We start from the raw sequence: 19,665 nt of genomic DNA on the forward strand, positions 1-19,665 counted from the left end.
AAAGCGGGAAAGGGGGGCCAGGTCGCGGGTTTCCCCCGCCCTTCCATCCCTAAACGGGGGCGCTGTAGGGGGGGCTTTTGGCTAGAGGGAAAGAATTGCGGAGGGGTGAGGGCCCCAGAGGTGGGGGGTTAGCCCATTTCCGGGAGCCCAGCCTCTTGGGAGCCGGGGGGGCCCAGTAATTTCAAAACCCCGGGCCCCGGGGGGCCCCCTGGCCCGGGTTCTTTCCTTTTCTGTTCCCCCTTGGTTTTTTTTTCCACTGGTGCTCCCAGGTTTCGTCCCCTTCTGTTGGGGCCCTGGTTTCGCCTGCTCTGTGCCCCCTCTACTCCCCCGCCCATTGGCCTCCCTTCCCCATGACCTTTTCCCCCCTCCCCTTACCCCTTTGGTCCCCGGGTGGGGTCTCAGGGCACCTGGGGAGCCCCCGCCGGGGGGTGGGGGAAGGCCCGGGGCGGGGCCGGCCCGGGGCGCGGGCCTGGCCCCCCATGGGGCTAGGAAGAGGGGGGCCCCGGGGCGGGCAAGCGGGGAGGCGGCCTCGCTCCGGGGTGGAGGAGGATCCGTCCCTCCCCCAAAGCCCCCGGGGCCGGAAAGTCCCCGACCTGGGGGCCCCAAATTCAAACCCTGGCGAAAGAACTGGTTTGGCCCGGACCGGGCCCCCCGCGGAAAACACTTCATGAGGGAAAACCCAAAAAACCATTTCCATCGTTTAAAAAAACAACCAACCCAGACCCAGTTACCAACCCCCTTTCCCTCCCCCCCCCCAAACCAAAACCCCCCAAAATTTTCAAAGGGTGAAATTGGCACCCCGGCGGAAGGGGAGGGGAAAACCCCTCCCCTCGCTTCCGGGGGGTGCATTTATGCAACCGGGTTCGTCCCCCGGGAACACCCACGGGAAATGTTCCCCCCTCCCCCCCCCGGGCCCCAAAGGGGACAAAGGGGAACCCCAATTAGCCTACCCCGGGGCCCGCGGGGACCCTCCCTCCAAACCGAAAACAAATGCCCAAACAAACCCTTGACCCCGGGGGGGACAGGCCCCTGGCGGGGCCCCACCCAGGGGTGGGCTTTCCGCCCGGGGGGCGCAGGGGGCCCCCTCCCCCACCCCCGAAAGGAGAAGGGCCCCAGCGGACAAACGCCAAAAAGGGCAGCCTGCAGAAGGCAAAAACCCCCCAGTTGACCAACGGGCCAGAGGGTCCCCCCCGCAATGGGGCCCCCCGGAGGGCGGCCCAAGGGCCCCAACCGGCCCAAAGGGGGGGAAACCCTCCCCCCCCCGGCCAAGGGCCCGGAATTTAACCCCTGAGGCAACAAGGGCCCAAAGGGGCCGGGGCGAGGGGGGGGTTCCCCCGGAAGCGGGGGGGCCCAAAAAGGGGCCCCCGGGGCGGGGGAAAGGGAGGAGGGGAAGGGGAGGAGGGAGGGCTGGCCAGGGAAGGGTGGGAAAACCCAGGGGGGGGAACCCGGTTCCCCCGCCCCGCCGCCCTTTCCCAGGTGGGGGGGGAGAAAATGGGTGGCCCCCGGACCGGGGACAAACCTGGGCCCCCCCCGCGGGCCCCTCACCCCAAAAGCGAGGGCCGGGGAAATTCCCCCTTGCCCAGACCCCTCCCCTGAAATGTCGCCCGGGGCCCCTTTTCCGGGGCCCGGGGCCGGGCCCCCGGGAAAGCCTGCCAGACCCCCCAAAGGGCAGGGCCGGAAACAACCCCCGGGGGGAAAGGGGGCCCGGGGGGAAGGGGCCCAAGGGGAGGGGGAAAAGGGGAAATCCCAAAAGGCCGGGGGGGGAAAAAAGGGGGGGGGCCCATGAAGGCAAGGAGGGGGAATTTAAAGCAGGGGGGAAGGGCGGTGGGAATGGGAAAATTTAAAACCATTTGGGGGGAAAAACCTTTTCCTTTCCGGGGAAAAGGAAAGGTTACCCTTTTTGCCCTGGTGGAAAGGTGGGAAGGGAAAAGAGGAAGGAAAACCAGAGAAGGCAGAAACACTGGAAAAAAAATGGGTAAATAGGGGGCGGGGGAGGCAGGGGGGGGGGAAAGAGGGGAGGGGAGAAAGAGGGGGGGGGTGAGTGGAAGGGTTTGAGGGGATGCCTCCAGCCCCCTTCTCACATCTGCCCCAGGAGGGGGGGAACCCCTCCTTTCCCCCCCTTCCCATCCAGCCCTACCCCAGGGAAGGGGAGCCTTCTTCCCTTTAAAAGGGGTGCGCCTCCCCCCTAACCCCCCCCAGGCCCCGGGCCCTATCCCCCTTTTCCCAAATCTCTCTGCTGGGTTGACCCCGTTAGGCGCCCCCGGAGGCCAGAGGGCCAGAGAGGCCCCACGCCGCCCCGGGCCGCCAGAGACCCAGAGCTTAACCTTTCCCCCTCCAGAACACGCTGAGTGAGGAGATTGCCAGCATGAAGAAACTTCAGGATGAGCTGCTGCTGAACAAGGTGAGACCAGGGGCGGGGCTTGGAGGGGGAGGAAGGGAGAGGCGGGGCCGAGAGGAAAGTGGGAGGGGCCTCAAAGAGTTCCCAGGAGGTTGGAACTCTGGGTTGGTCCAAGAAGCTTGGGCAGAGGAAAAGGCGTGGCCTAAGAAAGGGGCGGGGAGAATGCAGATGAGATGACCGGTGGGCGGGGAAAGAAGAGGGCGGGGCCTGGCTCGGGGGAAGGGGCTTCGCGCTGAGCCCCGCCTCCGGGTCCCCTTCCCGGTCCCTCAGGAGCAGCTCCTGGCAGAGATGGAGAGGATGCAGATGGAGATTGACCAGCTGCGGGGGCGGCCGCCTTCCTCCTACTCCAGGTGAGTCCCGGGACACTGGCGGGGCCAGTGATTGGGGCTGAAAGGGGCCAAGGGGTCGGCCTGGGGAAGGGCAGCTGAGTCCCGCGGGGACCGTCCCCAGCTGCCCTTCAGGGCCTTTCCGCCTTCTGCCCGCTCCCTTCCCGGACTTCAGCTTCCCCATCAGCGCTGCCGAGGGCAGCCGGGAGCTGGGGATGACCGGGGGCAGCATCTGGATCCTGGGAATCTCGAGGCCTCTGGGGACCCCGAGACCGCTGGGGACCCTGAAGCCACTGGGGACCCCGAGGCGGGGGGCGCTGCCTCAGGTCCTGGCCCCAGGCGGTGCTCCGGACGTGGCCGGCGCCCTTGCCCTTCCCCGCTTTCACCCGCTGGCCGGAGGAGCGTCCTGATTTACTGGGTCTCCCCCTTATCGCCACAGATCCCTCCCGGGCAGCGCTCTGGAGCTCCGCTACTCCCAGGCCCCGACTCTGCCCTCGGGCGCCCACCTGGACCCCTATGGCGGTCCCGGAGGCCGGGTCGGCAAGAGAGGGGGCCGCTGGCCCGGGACCAAGGACGAGCCGGCCAAGGTCTGAGCCCCGGGGGGCTGCTTGGAGGAGGAGACCCTTGCGGTCAAGGGGAGGGGCTAAAGGGAAGCCGAGGTCGCCTCTGATGCCTCCGTCTCTGCCCCCCTCAGCCCCTCGCATTCCCCATCTTCCTTCCCTGGATTAGATGGGGAGCCCAGGCGGGTGGGGACGGGGTGCTCAGCACCCAGCAAGCGAGGGGGCCGAGCCCGAGATGACGGACAGCTCCCTTTCCTGCAGGCTCAAGAATGGGCGGAGCGAGTGGCGGGCCGGGAACCTTCTTCGGGCTCCGGGGCCGGCTCCGGTGCCGGAGCCTTCGAGGCGGACTTGGAGGGCTCGGACGAGGACGAGCCCGAGGGCCTGTTCGGGCCCGAGCTGCTGTCGCCCAGCGGGCAGGCCGACGTGCAGACCCTGGCCATCATGTTGCAGGAGCAGCTCGAGGCCATCAATAAGGAAATCAAGTGCGAGTCCGGGGTGGGGAGTGGGGGGGCGGTCTGGCTGCTGCGCCTCCCCCAGCCCCTCCCCCTCTCCTCAGCCCACTGCCTCCGGGAAGCCCGAGGGATTGCGCCCTGACCCTGGACCCCGTGCTCCTCTCTTCCAGGCTTATCCAGGAGGAAAAGGAGACCACGGAGCAGCGGGCCGAGGAACTGGAGAGCCGCGTGTCCGGCTCTGGCCTGGACTCCCTGGGACGCTACCGGGCCAGCTGCTCCCTCCCGCCTTCCCTGACCACGTCCACCCTGGCTAGCCCTTCCCCCCCCAGCTCTGGGCACTCCACGCCCCGCCCTGCTCCCCCCAGTCCCGCCCGGGAAGCCCCGGCCAACAGCACCGGCAACGTGGCAGATAAGCCCGTGAGTCCCTGGCCCCCTTGGCCCCCAGAATTGCCTGCCTGGCAGGGGCCCCCCTCCTCCCCCCCATGACCTCTCCAAACTGGGTGACCCCAGAGCTCTGACACCCACAATCAGGGCCCCGCACTGGAGCCAGGGGAGGCTGGTTCTGCCCCGAGGTGGGATGCTCTCTGGAGTTTGACACTTCCCAAAGGGCCTGTGGGTGAGGTGGCAGGAAATGGGTGCCTGACCTTGGGGTCCACAAAGGTGAAGAGGCTCCCCCTCCGAGTCAGGAGGATCCCAGATGGGGGGAGTCACCAACCCCAGGGGCCCATGGCAAACTACCACTTCCTAAGTCTGTAAGAATGGGAAAGCCCGGGCCCCCCAAAAAGCGGCCCTCTCCCCTGCTGAGTCTCATGTGGCCGGCCCGCAGTCGGGACAAAGTGACCTAGAAAGGCAAAGAAAGCCTGGGTTTCCACTCCCCGGAGCCTGAGAAGAAAGGGACGGATTAGCCTTGTGATGACAGAAGGGGGGGTCACTTGTGCGGGGTCATCAGGCTAGACTCAGAGTCCACTACAAGCTGAGGGTCTCTCAGTGGGGACTCTGTAAGCCCCAGCATCTTGGGTCCCAGAGAGGAATGGTCCCTCTGGGTAAGCACCCATGATCCTCAGAGCCAGGAGGTCCCCACGCCCTCCACTCCCAGTGAGACACTGTCAGGCCAGGCTGGGAGGAAATGGTTCCTGCAGCTCTAGGACCAAGAAATAGCCAAGGAGTTAAAAGCCCTTAAGTGAGAGCTCTGGTGAACCATGGTCAGACCTGAGAAGTGAGCACCGGAGCCAGGGGTCACCCAGTAAACGCAAATCAGGCTCCTCGGTGGTCCCCAGCTCCCGCTCTGAGCCCAAAGGATTCCTCTCTGTCTGCAGAACCATGTGCCCAGGGAGGACGGTGTGGTCCCCGGGGACACTCCACCCCCCACCCCAAGATCTGCTCGCCTTGAAAGGATGACCCAGGCTCTAGCTCTGCAGGCCGGGGGCTCTCTGGAGGACGGGAGCCCTGCACGGCCCAGGTCAGCCGCCCCAGGGTCAAGGGAAGAGGGGGATTCCGGCATGCAGCTGAGCCCTATTCCTCCCCCCCCCCCCCATCAATGATAGTAGAGCTTGAAGTGGTTCAGCTAGAGGTGATCTGGCTCCCCTGCTAGGATTCAGAAGCTCAGAACCCGGGATTTCTGGGGATGTCAGGACACACTTTTGAAGAGGGGGAAACTGAGTCCTGAAGGACAAGAACATGTTCAGTCCCCCAGTGAGCCAAGGGTAGGAAGAGCTAACAGCGGCAGGCAGGGCTCAGGCTCCCCTCCAGGATAAAGCTCATAGAAGTGATTCATTTACCGTTTTGTTCACCATCCTTCCGGGGCACCTCCTGTGGACGGAGCCCTGAGCGGGAGCGTGGGTGCTTGGGCTGAAAGAGACATTTAGCTAGAAACCCCCTTAAAGTCTCAGGGTCCCAGGTCAGAGGTTTAGAAGTCAAAGATTCATCAGTCGTTCAGAGCATCCCGCTCCTCCCCTGGGCTTCTCTCATTTTGCAAGGAAGAAAACTGATCTAGGGAGGGCAGGGACGTAGGGACTATCCAGAGGGTCAGGGCAGAGCTGGGCCCATCCCAGAATATGAGACCTGGAGGAACTGTTGAAAATTAGGACAAACACCCATTTTACAGCAGAGAGGTGCAGGGATTTCCCTGAAGTTCCCATCAAATTCATGGCAAAGGAGAGACTGGAACCCTCCCAGTGTAGCTGCTTTTTATTTGGGGGGAAGGAGGGCTGGGCCAAGGACTGCACTCATCATACCTCTTTCTCCCCTTCCCAGTGAGGGGGCCCCAGACTCCCTTCATAAAGCCCCCAAGAAGAAGAGCATCAAGTCTTCCATCGGTCGCCTGTTTGGCAAGAAGGAGAAGGGCCGCCTGGGAGGCCCCCCGGGAAGAGATGGGCCCTCCCTGGGTAGGTCCAGAAACTTCCCCTGAGAGCTTTTCTTGGGAAGGTACGGGGGGAGAGGGGAGCAGTTTCCTAGGGAAGGGAGTCCAAGCCTTTCCTGCTTCCCCTTTCTCTGCCCCCAGCTGGAACGCCCTCGGATGAGATGTCCCCTGCTGACCCTCTGGGGCTGTCAAAGCTCACAGGGCCTCCTGGAGATAAGGACCGGAGGAACAAGAGGAAGTGAGCAGGGCTTGCGCTGGGGCGGGGGGAGCGCTGTAACTAGACACCCCCCCCCCCCCGGTCCAATGGGACTTTGGGTGGGAAAGGAGCAGCTCCTGAGGGTGCGAGCCCTCAGGCTGCCTCACTGATGGGAGCAGGACCAAGGCTGGGGCAGCAGGGGAGATGAAAGGAGGGCTTCTCTTCCTGTATCCTTGAACCCCTCCCTTAGGCATGAGCTCTTGGAGGAAGCCTGTCGACAGGGCCTGCCCTTTGCTGCCTGGGATGGACCAACCGTTGTCTCCTGGTTGGAGGTATTGCTCCCCATCCCCTCTCCCAGATCAGGAAACCCTGGAAATATAGCCATGAGTGTTATTATCATATTATGATATTTCTATATTATAATAATATTATTGGATTAATCAGTTAACATTAATTGGTGTTTCCTAAGTGTGTGTGCATGGCCATAAAAATCAAAGGAGAGACAGTGACTGTCCTCGAGAAGCTGACATTCTAGTGGCAGGAGAGGGAGGTGGAGAGGGCCCGGAAACTGGCCACTGAACTTCTCCCTCTCTTCCCCCCACCTCTGCCTCCCTCCTTGTCGGCACCTCTGCTCTCTCACGCTTAACTCGACCTCTGCCTGTCCCTGTTTCCTGTTCATCTTTCTGTCCTCTTGTCTCTGCCTCTCCTTCTCCCTACTGTGCGTGTGGGGTGGGTGTCCTTGGGTCTCCCTCTTGCCATTTCTGGGTCCCTTCTTTTCGGTCTCTCGTCCCTGATTTTGTGCCTCCCCCCTCCCCATCTCTCTGTCTCTCTTGGATCCTTCTGTTTCTCCGCGGGGGGTAGTTGTGGGTAGGGATGCCAGCCTGGTACGTGGCCGCCTGCCGAGCCAACGTGAAGAGTGGGGCCATTATGGCCAATCTGTCTGACACGGAAATCCAGCGGGAGATTGGCATCAGCAACCCCCTGCACCGGCTCAAGCTCCGACTTGCCATCCAAGAGATGGTGTCCCTCACCTCGCCCTCTGCGCCAGCCTCCTCCAGAACGGTGAGTCGGCCTTTGTGCCCACAGGGCCCCCCTCACCTGGCTCTCCAAGAGCGTGAGCTCAGCCCTCAGTCCTGGTCCCCTCAGAACTGGGCACATGCAGACTTGGAAAAGGAGGGGGAGAGACAAAGACAGAACAAGAGGTGGGAGGAGAGGGACAGAGATACAGAGAGACAAAGAGAGGCACAAAGACAGAGAGATGGAGACAGAGGACACACAGAGACAGAGACAGAGTGAGGAAAACAGAGAGACAGGGACAGAGTGAGAGATAGGACAGAGAGACAGAAACAGAACACAAGACAGAGCAGGAATGAAAAGAGAAGAAACAAAGACAGAGATGGAACCAGATTAAAAGGACCAAGCAGCAAAGAAGAAGGAGGCAAAGAAGAAAGAGAGAAATTAGAAAAGAAGAGGAAGAGAAGGGAAAAGAAGAAGTTTCAAAAAAGAGACAGGCAGAGAAAGAGACAGAGGAAGAAGGACAAAGACAGGGAAGAAAGGAAGGAAGAGATTGGAGAAGAAAGAAAAGGAAAAAAAAAGAGAAGGGAACAGAAAGGAGAAAGAGAAAAGAGGGAACAGAAAAGGAAAGGAGAGAAAGACAGGGAAAGGAAGGGAGACAACAGAGGAGAAGGAAAAGAAAGAGAGAAAAAGAGAAGGGGGGGACCGAGAAACAGAAAGGGAAAAAGAGTGGAAGAGAGAGGCCAAGAAAGAGAAAGAGGGAAGAAGAGAGAGGAGGAGAGAGGGACAAAGACAGAGATATAGAAACAGAGGAGAGGGAAAGAGACGGGGCGGGGGGAGAAAGAAAGATGGAGATAAAACAGAGAGAAAGAGAGAGATAAGATGAAAAGAGACAGAGAAACAGAAATAGAGAAAGGAGAGAAAAAGACAGAGGGGGAAGAGAGAAAGACAGAGGGAGACACACAGCAGGCAAGAGAGAGAAAAAGAGATGGGAAGGACAGACAGAAACAGAAACAAAGAGGAAAAGAGACAGATGGGAGAAGGAAGGGACAAGAAGAAAGAGAGGGAGAGGGGAGAGAGGGACAAAGGACGAGATAAGAAACAGGGGAAAGAGCGGGCGGGGGGAAAGAAAGATGGAGATAAAACGAGAAAGTTAGAAGAGAAAAGGGAGACAAAAGGAACCAAAGAGAAGGAGGCAAAGAAGAAAAGAGGAAAGGAAAAGAGACAGAGGGGGGAAGAGGAGAAAGAAGAGGGGAGACAAAAGCAGAAAGAGAGAAAAGAAGAGGGGGAGGAAAAAAGAAAGAAGAGAAAAACAGGGGGAGAGAGAAACAACGAAAGGGAGGAAAAGAGGGGGGAGAGGGGACAGAGGGAAAGAGAGAGGGAGGGTTGAGGAAAAGAGGGACAAGAGACAGTAGAAACAAAAGGAAAAGAGGAGAGCGGGTGGGAAGAAAGAAAAGGAGGAGCGAGAAGGACAGAGGAAAGAAGGGGGGAGAGGCGAGGGAGAAAAAGAGAGGGGAGAAAAGAGACAAGAAAACAGAGAAGAGGAAAGGGGGGAAGGAAAGGAAAACAGAAGGGGAAAGAGTGGGGAAGGAGACAGAGAGAGGAAAGAGGACAACAGGAAGGAAAGGGGAGGAAGGACGAGAGGCGGAGGAGGACAGAGGAGAGGGAAGACAAAAACAGGGACAAGGGAAGAGACAAGAAAGAAAAGAGGCCAAGATAGAAGGGAAAGGAGGGGCGCCCCTTTCCCCCAGGGGAGGGACCCAAAAAACAAAAAAGGCCGGCGGGCAAGCCGGAAGGGGGACCAATTTAGAATTAGGACTGGGGGGAGGGCCCTTTCCCCAGGGGGCACCCAATTAACTTTTTAATGGGGCTCCTGCCCCTGACACCCACCCCGGCGGGTTCCGTTTATTCCCGGCCAGTTTTGGGAGGGGGGGCTTTCCAGAATCCAAGGGGGAAGGCCCAAGGGGGGATTGGGGGAATGACTGGCCGCCCCTCCCGGGGCAACCCCCGGGCGGGAAGGGCCGGGCTCCCGCCCCCCCCGGCCCGGAAGTTGGGCCCACAAGAATGGGCCTCCCGCCCCCAAGCCGGGGGCCCGAGGAGGGGGGGCAGGGGGGAGGGAAACCCGCCCTCCCGGCCCCCGCAAACCCGGCCCTCCCCTTTGGGGCCCCCCCGCGCGCTCCGGGGCCCTCCTGGGGCAGGTGACCCGTCTGGCCCCCGGAGATGGTCCCCTCCCCCGCCCTGCCCCTGCCTGAGCCGTTCCATTATCACCGTGGGCTGGGGAGGGGGGAGGGAGAATCGCTCTGGACTGAACCATTGTCATCGAATCTCTGGGCGCCTGCGTTGCCTGTGTTACTGCGCCGAGGAAAGTTCCATTATCTGCGAGGGAGGGGGGAGGCTCATTCTGGGTCATTTCACCGCGGGTTGCATGTGCCTGAGCTCGGGAATGTTCCGTTATCATCGCGGGTGGGGGGGGGAAGGAGCGCTGGGAGGAACCTTCGCAGGATTCTCCAGTGTTGGCAAGATGAGGACGATCGGAATGGATTAGTTCCTTCTCTCGATAGCGACCCTTCGTTCTTTCGAGCATCACCTTTTCGTTTTTGTTATTATTTTTTTTCTGGAGTACGAGTTTCGGGAGTGGTGAGGGAAGAAGTGAGCGAGATTTTAGACCTATTGACTATCCCATTCTACCGATGGGGGCGTCAGTGGGCAGTCCTGTTATTATTAGGACCTTTCCATTGCCCGAGGGGGGAGACCTTGGAAGGTCCCATCGCAGGAGAGGGGAGATGTTGGACGCCTCAATATCTCATCCTTCTTCCTGAGCTTGTCCCACTCCCCCACTCCCCACCGGCCCCAGATCCTGGCCTACGGCGACATGAACCACGAATGGGTGGGAAACGACTGGCTGCCCAGCCTGGGGCTGCCCCAGTACCGCAGCTACTTCATGGAGTCCTTAGTAGATGCGCGCATGCTGGACCATCTCAACAAGAAAGAACTTCGGGGCCAGCTCAAGATGGTAGACAGCTTCCACAGGTGGGGGCCGGCCTAGGCGTGCCCCTGGGGAGACAGTGGCCAACTAGCTCCCGGGAAATCCCGCCCATGGGGGGGGCAGTGGCCAGTGGGAGTCAGCGCGGGAAAAGTAGTCCCCAAGCTGTGGGGGGGGGGGGAATGCAATGTCCAATGGGAGCAGCCTCCCGTAAGTCCCGCCCATGGGGGTGCAGTGACCAATGGAAAGGGTTGCGCCTTGGCTCCTCCCCCTGTCGCTCTCCCTTACCCTAACTCCCCCGCCCCCTCCCCCAGAGTGAGCCTCCACTACGGCATCATGTGTTTGAAGAGGCTCAACTATGACCGTAAAGACTTGGAACGAAGGCGGGAGGAGAGCCAGAGTCACGTGAGAGGTGCGGCTGGGGGCCTGGGGTCGGAGTTCAGGTCTCAGGCCCCCCCCCAGAGATGTGGGCTGAGCGAGGGCGAGGCGCGAGAAGGAGCACCAGGCTCAGCGGTCCGAGCTTCCTTCCCCCTCCCCATGATGTAGTTCAACCAGCCGGGCAGGGGCCGTGGAACTGAGGTTGGCATTGGAGGCTCTGTTTCCCCCCCAGGAGTCAGCGATCATTGTCTCCCCCCCCCCCCCCCACGCCCAGGGGCCGAGAGGGCTGGCGGTAAAGGCCCTCTCCCTCCCCAGACGTGATGGTGTGGTCCAATGAGCGGGTGATGGGCTGGGTGTCAGGCCTGGGGCTGAAGGAGTTCGCCGGAAACTTGTCCGAGAGCGGCGTGCACGGGGCGCTGCTGGCCCTGGACGAGACCTTCGACTGCTCGGACTTGGCGCTGCTGCTGCAGATCCCGACGCAGAACGCGCAGGTCGGGCGCTGCCCACCGGGCGGGAGGGGGTGCGGCGGGCACGTGGCCGGCCCGAAGGCTGCCGGCCCGAAGGCTGCCGGCCCGAAGGCTGCGGGCCCGCCTCCCGCTCACTGCGCGACGCTGCTTCCGCAGGCCCGGCAGCTGCTGGAGAAGGAGTTTGGCAACCTCATCTCCATGGGCACTGACCGGAGGCTGGACGAGGTAGGGGCGCCGGCTCGGCGCCGGGGGGCTGGGGGCAGACAGCGGGCACGGCCCCGGCCGCCCCTGCTGCAGCCAGCGTGTCTTCCGCAGGACAGCGCCAAGTCTTTCAGCCGATCCCCGTCGTGGCGGAAGATGTTCCGGGAGAAGGACTTGCGCGGGGTCAGCCCGGACTCGGCCGAGATGCTGCCGCCCAACTTCCGCTCGGCGGCAGCCGGAGCCCTGGGCTCGCCGGGCCTCCCCCTGCGCAAGCTGCAGCCCGACGGTGCGTTCCCTACGGGGCTCCCCCGAGAGGGCGGAGACGAGTCGCCCCGGGTTTCGACAATCTCATTGTTGAAAAGCGGGCGTATTCTGGGGAGCCTCCCCCCTGGGCGGGGTCGGGGACATACTTTGGGTAAATCTATGCTGTGGGGCGAGAAATTCTGGGTCAATAGAATGCCGGGAGCTACCTTGCAATAACTTTTTTTTTAAACTAGTTTCTTAAGAAAAATGGAGGGGAGGACACCCAGCTCTCCTAAGCTCTGTGCTCCCGGGGTGTCCCGCAGGTTCTTGCATATAGCGATCGCTTAATAGAGTTACCAAGTGGGAAGGGGCGGGGCGGAGTAAGAATGAACCTAGCCGACTGGCTCGCCCCTTCTGATCTTGTCCCTTGCCTCAATTCTAGGCCCTCCTTCTGGGAGTCCGCGGGCAGATGGCGGAGTCTCCGTTCGGACTTACTCCTGTTAGTGCTCAGCCAGGTGAGGGTGCCTTCGGGAGTCCCGGAGCCGCGGCTTTCCGAGCTTCCTGACCCGTCCTCCCCCCTCCTTCGGTACAGGTGGGCGCGCCAAGGAGAAGCCTCAGTAGGGGGATAAAGGTCTGTCCCTTCAGGAGAATGGACTCGCCCTCGGAAAGGACCGGGTTTGGAGAGACTAGAGGGGCTCTCTGGACTGAACCATTTTGTACAGACCGGGAGGGAGAGGCGTCTCAGCCTCTGGCCAATCCAAGTGAACTGGATTTCGGGAAGGGAGGGGGCAGTTTGGAATCTTCCTCCTCCCTTTTGCTACTTTGTAATTTATTTGTTTCCAGCGAGGGGGGAGGGGACGCAACCCCGCCTCCTCGGGGGCCGCATGCTGGGGGCGGGGAGTGGCCCGACCCCGCTCCTTCCTTTCTACTCCCTCCCTCTCCCCTCAGACCCTGGGGCCCCAGTCCTCCCGGGCGCCCCACCGCGGGGGACTCGCTGCTACAGGCCCCGCCCCCTCTTCTCTTCCCCCTTCTCCTTCCTTGGGGGAAGGGGAAGGGGAAGGGGAAGGTGGAAGCCTCGTTTTCTCTGATTCTCGATTATCCAGGCAGGCATCTTTGGGGTGGGGTTGGGGGGCCCCTTTCCCCGTCCGTGTGTCTCGCGTTCCCTGGATCTCGTCCTTCCCTCTCCCTAACCCTTTATTCCGGGAATTGGGATGAAGGCAGAGAAGGAACCCAGGTGTCTCCTCCCTGCCCCGTTCCCGGTCTTCCCTGCGGGCTCCGTTTTTATTTGTTTTCTTTTTTTTTCCGTTCTGTTCTGGGTTTTTTTTGTTTGTTTGTTTTGTTTTGTTTCGTTTCGTTCGTTTATTATTATTATTATTTTTTTTGCATGGGAGAATCCGCCGGGGCAAGGGCTGGGCAAGGGGTGAACCCCCTCCCAACTGCCCCACCTCAGATGTCAGTGATCTTGGTGAAAGAAAACTGTTTCAAAGACCCCGCCTCCGCTCATTTATTTCCGGGATCTGAGTTTGCTCCTTCCCCTCAAGGGTCCAGGCACCCCTTCCCCGGATCGGGATTTGGGGGTGGGGGCCCACATGATCCTCCCAGCCCAGAATCCCAGAAATCCCTTGCACGCTCCTGCAAGGATCGGGTTTATTCAAAATAAATAAGTGGGTGGAGCCAAGAGTGGGGGTTGCTGTTTGTCCAAAATTTCTTCACGGTTCTGGGGTTTCCACTAACTCGGCCAGGGCCCTGTGGGGGAGGATTAGAGGGAGGTAAGGGCTGGTCCCTGCTCTCCGCCACCCACCCCCACATACACATTCCGAGCCACACTAGGACTTACTGAAACAGGTTGGATGAGAAGTGGTCCACATAGCCTCCTAAGGGCAACAGGCGGGGTGAGCATCTGGACGTCTCTGGCCCCAACCCTAGGAAGGCTCCTCCCACGAACCTCCTGGATTGTCAGTCCCCTTCCCCCCCGCCCCGAAAAGCCTTTGCCCCCGGGAGGTTCCCGGAGAAGCCCATGGCTGGCCCCGCCTCCCGGGCAGGCTCACCCCTAGACGGGCCTTTTGGCCCGGCTTCCAGTATAGCCACGCCCCTAGGGAGCTCCTTTCTAGATTATAAGGAAGACTCCTGGCCCCGCCCCCACAAAGTTCCTTAGGTTTTTTTATCGTCTGGCCCCGCCTTTAAGGAACCCCAGCCCCGCCCCAGGAGGCTCCTCCCTAAGATTTTAGGCGGCTTCCCGCCCCCACCTCCAGAAGGTTCCTCCCTGGATCTTTACGAGTCCTCTAGGCCCCACCTCCAGATCAATCCCGCCCTCAGGAGGCTCCTCCCTTGGATTTCAGAAGCTTCTGGCCCCGTCCCCAGGAGGCTTCTGCCTCGAATTTCAGACCTTTCGGCCCCGCCCTCAGGCCGGCCCCACCCACAGAAGGCTCCTCCCTGGATTTTTACGAATCCTTCAGGCCCCGCCTCCAGACCAATCCCGCCCCCAGGAGGCTCCTCCCTCGGTTTCAGAAGCCTCCCGGCCCCGCCCCCGGGGCAACCCCAGCCCCAGTGCCCTTGCTCACCAGGGGCACAGACGGTCTCGCAGAGTAGAGGGCAGAGATAGCAGAACTGGCAGTGCTGGTGGGAATAAACACAGGGCTGTGAGAGGAGCCAGCGCCGCTGGGCGGCCTGGGGGCGGGGCGGGGGGTGGGGCGCCTCTGACCTTGCAGTGATCGCAGTGCTCTCCCATGTTTTCCTCGTCACAGCGGCAGGACTCGCACTCAGTACATCTCTGAGGAGAGGGAGGGGCGGTCAGAGGCCGGGGATACCCGAGACGCCGAGCGCAGGCGGACGCAAAGCCCCTGCGGGGCCCGGCCCGGGGCCCCTCGCCCCGCCCCCCTCGGGCACCTTGCAAAAGTCGCAGTAGTGGCACAGGGAGCCTGGCTGGTACTCCTCTTCCTCGTCCTCCTTCGGGCCTGTGAAAAGATGGCACAGATGGGCGCGTCCTCCCGCTCCCGCTCTTCCCCCGCCCCGTCACTCCATCACTCACCCTGGCCTGGGGCCTCCTCCTCCTCCTGCTCCTCACTGTGCTCTTCCAGGCTCTCCTCTCCTGGGGCCCTGCTGCCCACTTCTTCCCAGCTGTCTCTGGCCTCTGGGGCACCAGCTTCCTCTTCTTGGTCCTCATGGGGGACCTCAGCCCTCAGGGGCTCCTCCACAGTGGAGACTTCCAACTGCTCAGTCTCCTCCCGGCTTCTCTCATGGACTTCCTCCTCCTCCTCCTCTTGGGCTCTGGGCCTCAAGCCTCCCCAGTGCTCTTCCTCCTCCTCCTCTTCCTCCTCCTTGAGCTCTGGGCCTCAGGCCTCCCCAGTGCTCTTCCTCCTCCTCCTCCTCCTCCTCTTGGGCTCCCAGGCCCAAGGCCCTCCCCAATTCTCTTCCTCCTCCTCCTCCTCCTCCTCTTGGGCTCTGGGCCTCAGGCCTCCCCAGTGCTCTTCCTCCTCCTCCTCCTCCTCCTCCTCTTGGGCTCTGGGCCTCAGGCCTCCCCAGTGCTCTTCCTCCTCCTCCTCCTCCTCCTGAGGGTATGGCAGTGCCTGGTCCTGCTCAGCAAAGGTGCTGCTGTCTCCTGTTGTGGGCTCCTCCTCACTGTCTGTGGGCTCAGCCTCCTCTTCTGACTCTGCTGGACTCTGGGGTCCCCTCCAGTGAGCGGCCTCCTCCTCCTCCTCTTCTTCCTCCTCCCCCTCCTCCTCTTGTCCTTGGGGCCCTCTGCTGCCCCCGGGGCTTCCCCAGTGGCTGGGCTCAGGGACAGAGTCTTCCTCCTCTTCCTCCTCCTCCTCCTCCCCTGGGTACTTGGCAGAGACTGGGCTAAGGGGCTCCTCCTCCATGGCGTCATCCCTGGGGCTCACCGGGGGGCCCCACGCTGCTGACCTGTCTTCTTCTTCCTCGGGCCCCGGGTCCCCCAGAGCCTGGCGGCCAAGCTCTGTGGAGACGGGCTCCTCGTCCTCCCGCTCCTCTGAGGCGCTCTGGCCGCTCTCCTGGCTCCCGGGCCTGTGCTCCCGGGAAGCGTCTTCCTCCTCCTCTTCTCCACCCCAGTGTCCGTGTTCCACAGGCTTGTCCTCAGGGCGGCTGTGCTCGCTCCGGGCCCCCCAGAGGCCAGACTCTGCCGAGGAGCCTTCGTCCTCCCCGGGGTCCCCGGGCCCGGGGACCGTGCGGTGGGGCTGGCTTCCATGCTCAGGCTCTCCCGGGGCACTCAGGGCCTGGGCTCCGGAGAGGCCGGCGGGGGCCCGGGGGGCGGACAGCAGCAGGAGGAGGAGGACGCAGCGGAGGCCTGGCCGAAGGGGCCCCATGAGGTCAGCCTGGGCCCCGCTCTCCGCGGGGGTGCTCTCCCTCCGACCCTGCTGCGACGGGGCTCGGGGACCGGTGGCCGCTGCCTTCCCGTGGCTGTCTCCCGCAGGTCCCGGTGCCCTCTGAGCTCAGCCTCAGTGGGCTCGTCTCAGCCCCCACCCTCTCATCGGGCTAATTTTACCTCGGAGGCAGTGTCTATTCTGGGCCTGGCCTGCGGCCGCCTGCCCCCCCCCCCCCCAGGGGTTCAGGCAGGGGGCGTCTCTGGCACGAAGGGGGACGTCCCGCCGGCCAGAGCCCAAGCTGGGGGTGGGGATGAGGCCGCAGGAGGGGGCTCAGACGCCCTCGGCCCCTTGTGCTCTCAGCCAGGGGCCCTCCGAGGCACGGGTTAAAAATACCCGCAGAGCAAGGCCGGGGCAGGTGAGTGGGCTCTGGTTACAGGGCCTCAGCTGTTCCCTCCCGGCGGCCGCCCGGCCCCGTCTGCGTCTCCTTCTGCACTTTCTGAGACAACTGGTGTCTCCGCAGCCAGGACGCGGGGTCAGGAGGCCCTGAGCGGGCCACTTCCGGCCCTGCCCTCCCAGCTCTCTCCTGGGCGCCGGGCTGGTCCTTCTCCAGCCTTTGGCTCCAAGGAGCCTCCCGGGCAAAGAGCCTCGAAAACCCTGGCACGGCCCAGGGGGCTCGTGTGGCGCCCCGCGGGGGCGACAACGAGTCGGGAACGGGGAGGGAGCGGCTCTTCCCCGGGCCTCATGGGACGCCAGCGGGCTTTCCTCCCCAAGGAGCGGTGCAAGTGTGTGGGGTCCAAGCTGTTAAAAAGCGCCTCTCTGATTTGGAAGCAGCAGACGGTGCTTTTCAGCCGTTTTTCTGGTCCTTGACTCCAGGGTCTCAGAGCTTAAGGAGCCGGCTGTGGAGCCCGAGGCGCAGGGCCCGGCACCCCGGGCACTCGGGAAGGCTGCTCCTCTGGTCCCCGGCTGAACGCGGCGCCCAGAGCCAGTCAGGGCGAGGCTCCCGTGTTGGAGAACGTGGTGGACCAGGAGGGAAGCTGAGGCCCAGAAGGAGACAGGACTTTGGGAGTGCCTCCGGCCTTCTTTCTGCGGCCCCCCTGTCTCCCTCGCTGCTCAGCATCTCTGCGCCTCCCCGCCCTTCTCCCCACCCTCAGAGACGCCAGCTGTGCCTCCCCCAGGTCCCCCTCTCTCTCTGGGGCCAGACCATCCTTTTTCGGATTTCTCTGGTCCGTTGGGGCATCTCAGCCATGCGCCCCGCCCTGCCTCCCTCCCGGGGTGAGATGGTGCCACTCCCTCCCTCCCATCGGGCAGCGCCCCCTGCCTCCCGGGGCCACCTCGTGCAGCGCCCCCTCCCTCCCTCCCGGGCCCTCCTCGCGCAGCGCCCCCTCCCTCCCTCCCTCCCTCCCGGGCCCTCCTCGCGCAGCGCTCTCTCGCCCCTCCCTCCCTCCCGGGCCCTCCTCGCGCAGCGCCCCCTCCCGGGCCCTCCTCGCGCAGCGCCCCCTCCCTCCCTCCTCCCTCCCTCCCTCCCAGGAACCACCTCTGCCAGCGCCCCTCCTCCAAGGGTCCACGGTTACATCCTTCCCTCCCTCCCTCCAGGCCCTGCCGCCCTCCCCCGGGCCCTCCTCCAACGCACCCTCTCCACCCCTCTCCCTCCCTCCCCGGCCCTCCTCGCCCTTTCCCCCCTCCAGGGCCCACCTCTACAGCGCCCCCCTCCCTCCCGGAGCCACAGGCGCGCCCTTCCCTCCCTCCCGGGCCCTCCTCCCAAGGCGCTCTCTCGCCCCTCCCTCCCTCCCCTCCCTCCCGGGCCCCTCCTCCTTGGCCCCCCTCCCTCCCTCCTCCCTCCCGGGCCCTCCTCCCCGGCACCCCTCCCAGGCCCTCCTCGCCAGCACCCCTCCCTCCCTCCCTCCCGGGCCCTCCTCGCGCAGCGCTCTCTCGCCCCTCCCTCCCTCCCTCCCGGGCCCTCCTCTCGCAGCGCTCTCTCGCCCCTCCCGGGCCCTCCTCGCGCAGCGCCCCCTCCCTCCCTCCCTCCCTCCCGGGCCCTCCTCGCGCAGCGCCCCCTGCCTCCCAGCAGCGCTCCCGCGCGCTCCGTCCCGCACGACGCGCGTCTCCTCCTCCTGGGGGCAGAGTTCTGCAGCCTCGCCCCGCCCCCGCCTCCCGGGGGGAGGTCCGGAGGCGGCCGGCCAGGGCTGGGTGTGACGGAGCCGGTTCTGGGCCGGCGGGGCAGGGCCGCGGAGGGCGAGGCCCGTGCGGATTCAGCCGCGAGACATGGAGGGGCCCGGGAAGGCGCAGGTACGTCCCTGGCGGGAGCCCGGCCTGTGCGGGGGGCGGGGGCCCGGGGGGCGGATCTGCCGGCGCGGGGGCCCCAGAGGGCGCGGGGGCCGGGCCCCGGGAGGGGGCGGGGCCGGCGCGGGGGCCCCAGAACCAGGGGACGGACCCCAGGGGGCTGGGACGTCTGGGTCCCGTGCCGACCGATGGGGGTTGGGGGAGGGGCTCCCCGGGAAGCCGGGGCACTGTCCGGGGGGGGCTGCCAGGCTCCAATTCCAATCCCACCCCTTCCCCAGAGGTGGATCCCCCGAATCTTCAAGAAGAAAATTTGTACAACCTTTGTGGCCGATCTCAGTAGCCCCGGGTAAGGCTGGACCGGGGAATCCCAGGCCCCCGGCTCTTCCCGTCGGGGAACTGCCCGGACCCGGGGTTAGTGGGCTCGGTGGCGTGGGGCCTTGTCTCCAGTTTTTAATCAGGGCTCCTGTCCCCAAGGTCTCCCAAGGTCCGGGGTCCCCAAGTCTCCAAGTCTGGGGGTCCCCAAGTCTCCAAGTCTGGGGGTCCCCAAATCTCCAAGTCCGAGGGTCCCCAAGTCTCCATGTCCGAGGGTCCCCAAGTCTCCAAGTCTGGGGGTCCACAAGTCTCCAAGTCTGGGGGTCCCCAAGTCTCCATGTCCAAGGGTCCCCAAGTCTCCAAGTCCAGGGGTCCCCAAGTCTCCAAGTCCGAGGGTCCCCAAGTCTCCAAGTCTGAGGGTCCCCAAGTCTCCAAGTCTGAGGGTCCCCAAGTCTCCAAGTCCGGGGGTCCCCAAGTCTCCATGTCCAAGGGTCTCCAAGTCCGAGGGTCCCCAAGTCTCCAAGTCTGAGGGTCCCCAAGTCTCCAAGTCCGGGGGTCCCCAAGTCTCCAAATCAGAGAGTCTCCAACTCTGAGGGTCTCCAAGTCCGAGGGTCTCCAAGTCTCCAAGTCCAGGGGTCCCCAAGTCTCCATGTCCGAGGGTCCCTAAGTCTCCAAGTCCGGGGGTCCCCAAGTCTCCATGTCCGAGGGTCCCCAAGTCTCCAAGTCTGGGGGTCCCCAAGTCTCCATGTCCGAGGGTCCCCAAGTCTCCAAGTCCGGGGGTCCCCAAGTTTCAAGTCTGAGGGTCCCTAAGTCTCCAAGTCCGGGGGTCCCCAAGTTCTCCTTCCGAGGGGTCCCCAAGTCTCCAAGTCGGGGGTCCCAAGTCTCCATCTAGGGGGTCCCCAAGTCTCAAATCTGGGGTCCCCAAGTTTCCAAGTCTAAGGTTAAGTCTCAAATCCGGGGTCCCAATTTCTCCAAATCAGAGGGTCTCCAACTCTCCAAGTCCGAGGGTCCCCAAGTCTCCAAATCTGGGGGTCCCAAGTCTCCAAAGTCCTTCCCCAAATTCTCCAACTCTGGGGTCTCAAGGTCCAAGGGGTCTCCAAGTCTCAAGTCCAGGGGGGTCCCAGGTCTCCATTCGAGGGTCCCTAAGGTCCTCTAATCTGGGGTCCCCAAGTTCTCC

At 63.3% G+C, this 19,665-nt stretch overlaps 2 protein-coding genes across 2 annotated transcripts; one reads left to right on the top strand and one right to left on the bottom strand.

Annotated features, from left to right (window-relative positions):
• Nucleotides 1-2,319: 2,319 nt before the first annotated feature.
• PPFIA3 (PTPRF interacting protein alpha 3) lies at nt 2,320-13,065 on the top strand. The gene is made up of 16 exons (XM_031963440.1): nt 2,320-2,401; nt 2,669-2,748; nt 3,164-3,311; nt 3,546-3,766; nt 3,907-4,153; nt 5,053-5,195; nt 5,990-6,120; nt 6,237-6,333; nt 6,542-6,623; nt 7,153-7,449; nt 10,160-10,335; nt 10,603-10,700; nt 10,982-11,157; nt 11,290-11,358; nt 11,449-11,620; nt 12,020-13,065. Exons 1-16 carry the CDS (start codon nt 2,366-2,368, stop codon nt 12,079-12,081), a joined length of 2,235 nt encoding a protein of 744 aa, XP_031819300.1. The 5' UTR covers nt 2,320-2,365; the 3' UTR covers nt 12,082-13,065.
• Nucleotides 13,066-13,206: 141 nt separating this feature from the next.
• Nucleotides 13,207-16,126, bottom strand: HRC (histidine rich calcium binding protein). Its single transcript, XM_031961740.1, has 7 exons — nt 14,967-16,126; nt 14,606-14,900; nt 14,464-14,531; nt 14,279-14,347; nt 14,139-14,193; nt 13,415-13,451; nt 13,207-13,323 (listed from the first exon to the last, which is right to left on the bottom strand). Exons 1-7 carry the CDS (start codon nt 15,894-15,896, stop codon nt 13,287-13,289), a joined length of 1,491 nt encoding a protein of 496 aa, XP_031817600.1. The 5' UTR covers nt 15,897-16,126; the 3' UTR covers nt 13,207-13,286.
• Between the last annotated feature and the right edge of the window lie 3,539 nt (nt 16,127-19,665).

Source organism: Sarcophilus harrisii, chromosome 3 (genome assembly GCF_902635505.1).
Source record: "Sarcophilus harrisii chromosome 3, mSarHar1.11, whole genome shotgun sequence".
In the NCBI taxonomy this organism is placed as follows: domain Eukaryota; kingdom Metazoa; phylum Chordata; class Mammalia; order Dasyuromorphia; family Dasyuridae; genus Sarcophilus; species Sarcophilus harrisii.